This window comes from Astyanax mexicanus, unplaced genomic scaffold, assembly GCF_023375975.1.
Source record: "Astyanax mexicanus isolate ESR-SI-001 unplaced genomic scaffold, AstMex3_surface scaffold_39, whole genome shotgun sequence".
Classification (NCBI taxonomy): domain Eukaryota; kingdom Metazoa; phylum Chordata; class Actinopteri; order Characiformes; family Acestrorhamphidae; genus Astyanax; species Astyanax mexicanus.
Genome location: NW_026040049.1, coordinates 475,001 through 477,500, shown reverse-complemented (window position 1 = coordinate 477,500; position 2,500 = coordinate 475,001). Strand labels below are relative to the sequence as shown.

The window sequence follows — 2,500 nt, the reverse complement described above, 5'->3', positions numbered from 1 at the left end:
GAGGATGAGTTACTGAATCAGTCAGAGGATGAGTTACTGAATCAGTGAATCAGTCAGAGGATGAGTTACTGAATCAGTGAATCAGTCAGAGGATGAATCAGTGAATCAGTCAGAGGATGATTTACTGAATCATTGAATCAGTCAGAGGATGAGTTACTGAATCAGTCAGAGGATGAGTTACTGAATCAGTGAATCAGTCAGAGGATGAATCAGTGAATCAGTCAGAGGATGATTTACTGAATCATTGAATCAGTCAGAGGATGAGTTACTGAATCAGTGAATCAGTCAGAGGATGAGTTACTGAATCAGTGAATCAGTCAGAGGATGAGTTTCTGAATCAGTGAATCAGTCAGAGGATGAGTTACTGAATCAGTGAATCAGTCAGAGGATGAGTTACTGAATCAGTCAGAGGATGAGTTACTGAATCAGTGAATCAGTCAGAGGATGAATCAGTGAATCAGTCAGAGGATGATTTACTGAATCATTGAATCAGTCAGAGGATGAGTTACTGAATCAGTGAATCAGTCAGAGGATGAATCAGTGAATCAGTCAGAGGATGATTTACTGAATCATTGAATCAGTCAGAGGATGAGTTACTGAATCAGTGAATCAGTCAGAGGATGAGTTACTGAATCAGTGAATCAGTCAGAGGATGAGTTAGTGAATCAGTGAATCAGTCATAGGATGAGTTACTGAATCAGTGAATCAGTCAGAGGATGAATCAGTGAATCAGTCAGAGGATGATTTACTGAATCATTGAATCAGTGAATCGTGTGTCTCTGCTGTCCTCAGGTCTGATTGACGGTTATACGGGTGAGAGGCGGGCTCTGGAAGAACAGGTGCGTGAGAGGGCGGAGCTTCAGCTGCAGTTGGAGCAGGAGCTGCAGGTAACCAGCAGTCGTCTGCAGGAACTCGAACACGAGAGACAGAGCGTTCACCACCAGAGGGAGCTGCTGCACCGCCAGCAGGAGGCCATGAGGGGCGGAGCCGGCGGAAGAGAACTGCGTACGTTACACACACACACACTATACACACACACACTATACACACACTATACACACACACACTATACACATACACACACTATACACACACACACTATACACACACACTATACACATACACACACTATACACACACTATACACACACACTATACACATACACACACTATACACACACACAATATACACACACACACTATACACACACTATACACACACACACTATACACATACACACACTATACACATACACACTATACACACACACACTATACACACACACACTATACACACACACTATACACACACGCACACACGCACACACACACACTATACACACACTATACACATACACACTATACACACACTATACACACACACTATACACATACACACACTATACACACTATACACACACACTATACACATACACACACACTATACACACACACACTATACACACACGCACACACACACACTATACACACACACACTATACACACACTATACACACACACTATACACATACACACACACTATACACATACACACTATACACACACACACTATACACACACACACTATACACACACACACTATACACACACGCACACACACACACTATACACATACACACTATACACATACACACACACTGTTACACAAGCTGTTACACAAGCTGTTACGCGATTAAACATGCTGTTACACTATTACACACTGTTACACACGCTGTTACACTGTTACAAACACTGTTACACTATTACACACACGGTTACACTGTTACACACAATAACAGTGTTACACACCTTGTTACACAGTAGTGTTAGACACACTCTTACACGCGTGCTGTTACACTGTTACTAATATTACATCACATTTCATTATATTACATTACATTTGGCAGATGCTTTTGTCCAAAGCTACTTACAATAGTGAAGTAAAACAGTAACACGCACTTGTTAGACTCATTGTTACACAGTGTTACACATGCTGTTACATGCCCTGGTATACATAGTAGTGTTATACACTGTTACATGCCCTGTTACATGCACTGTTACGTACACAGTTACATATACTGTTACAAACATTTACATGGCTTATTACACACACTGTTACAAATGCTGTTACACATGCACTGTTACAGGCACTGATTACGCGCACTGTTACTCTGTTACACATACGATTGCACACAGTGTTACACATAGTAGTGTTACGCACAGGGTTAAAAATACAGTTACACACTGTTACAGAGTTGCATATATTGTTGCATGCAGTTCATGCATTGCCACACTGTTGCACATTCACACTGTTACCATACATCGTTTGAGGGATTACCTACTGTTACACACTCACAAAAAACTCACTGTTAAATACCTTATCCAGTCACAGGTACTGTGTTCCCCATCATTACCGACTGTTACACACCATCACACACTCACCATAACACTATTTATCTGGTGTTACGCACTGTTACACGCCTGTAACGTGTGTAACACT

At 41.3% G+C, this 2,500-nt stretch overlaps 1 protein-coding gene across 1 annotated transcript in view; it reads left to right on the top strand.

The window, feature by feature from the left end:
* akap9 (A kinase (PRKA) anchor protein 9) overlaps nt 1-2,500 on the top strand; it is a 142,231-nt gene that overhangs the window by 104,474 nt on the left and 35,257 nt on the right. The window contains exon 24 of the mRNA XM_049473550.1: nt 793-1,005. Coding sequence (XP_049329507.1) covers nt 793-1,005 — 213 coding nt within the window. The remainder of the gene's footprint in view (nt 1-792; nt 1,006-2,500) is intronic.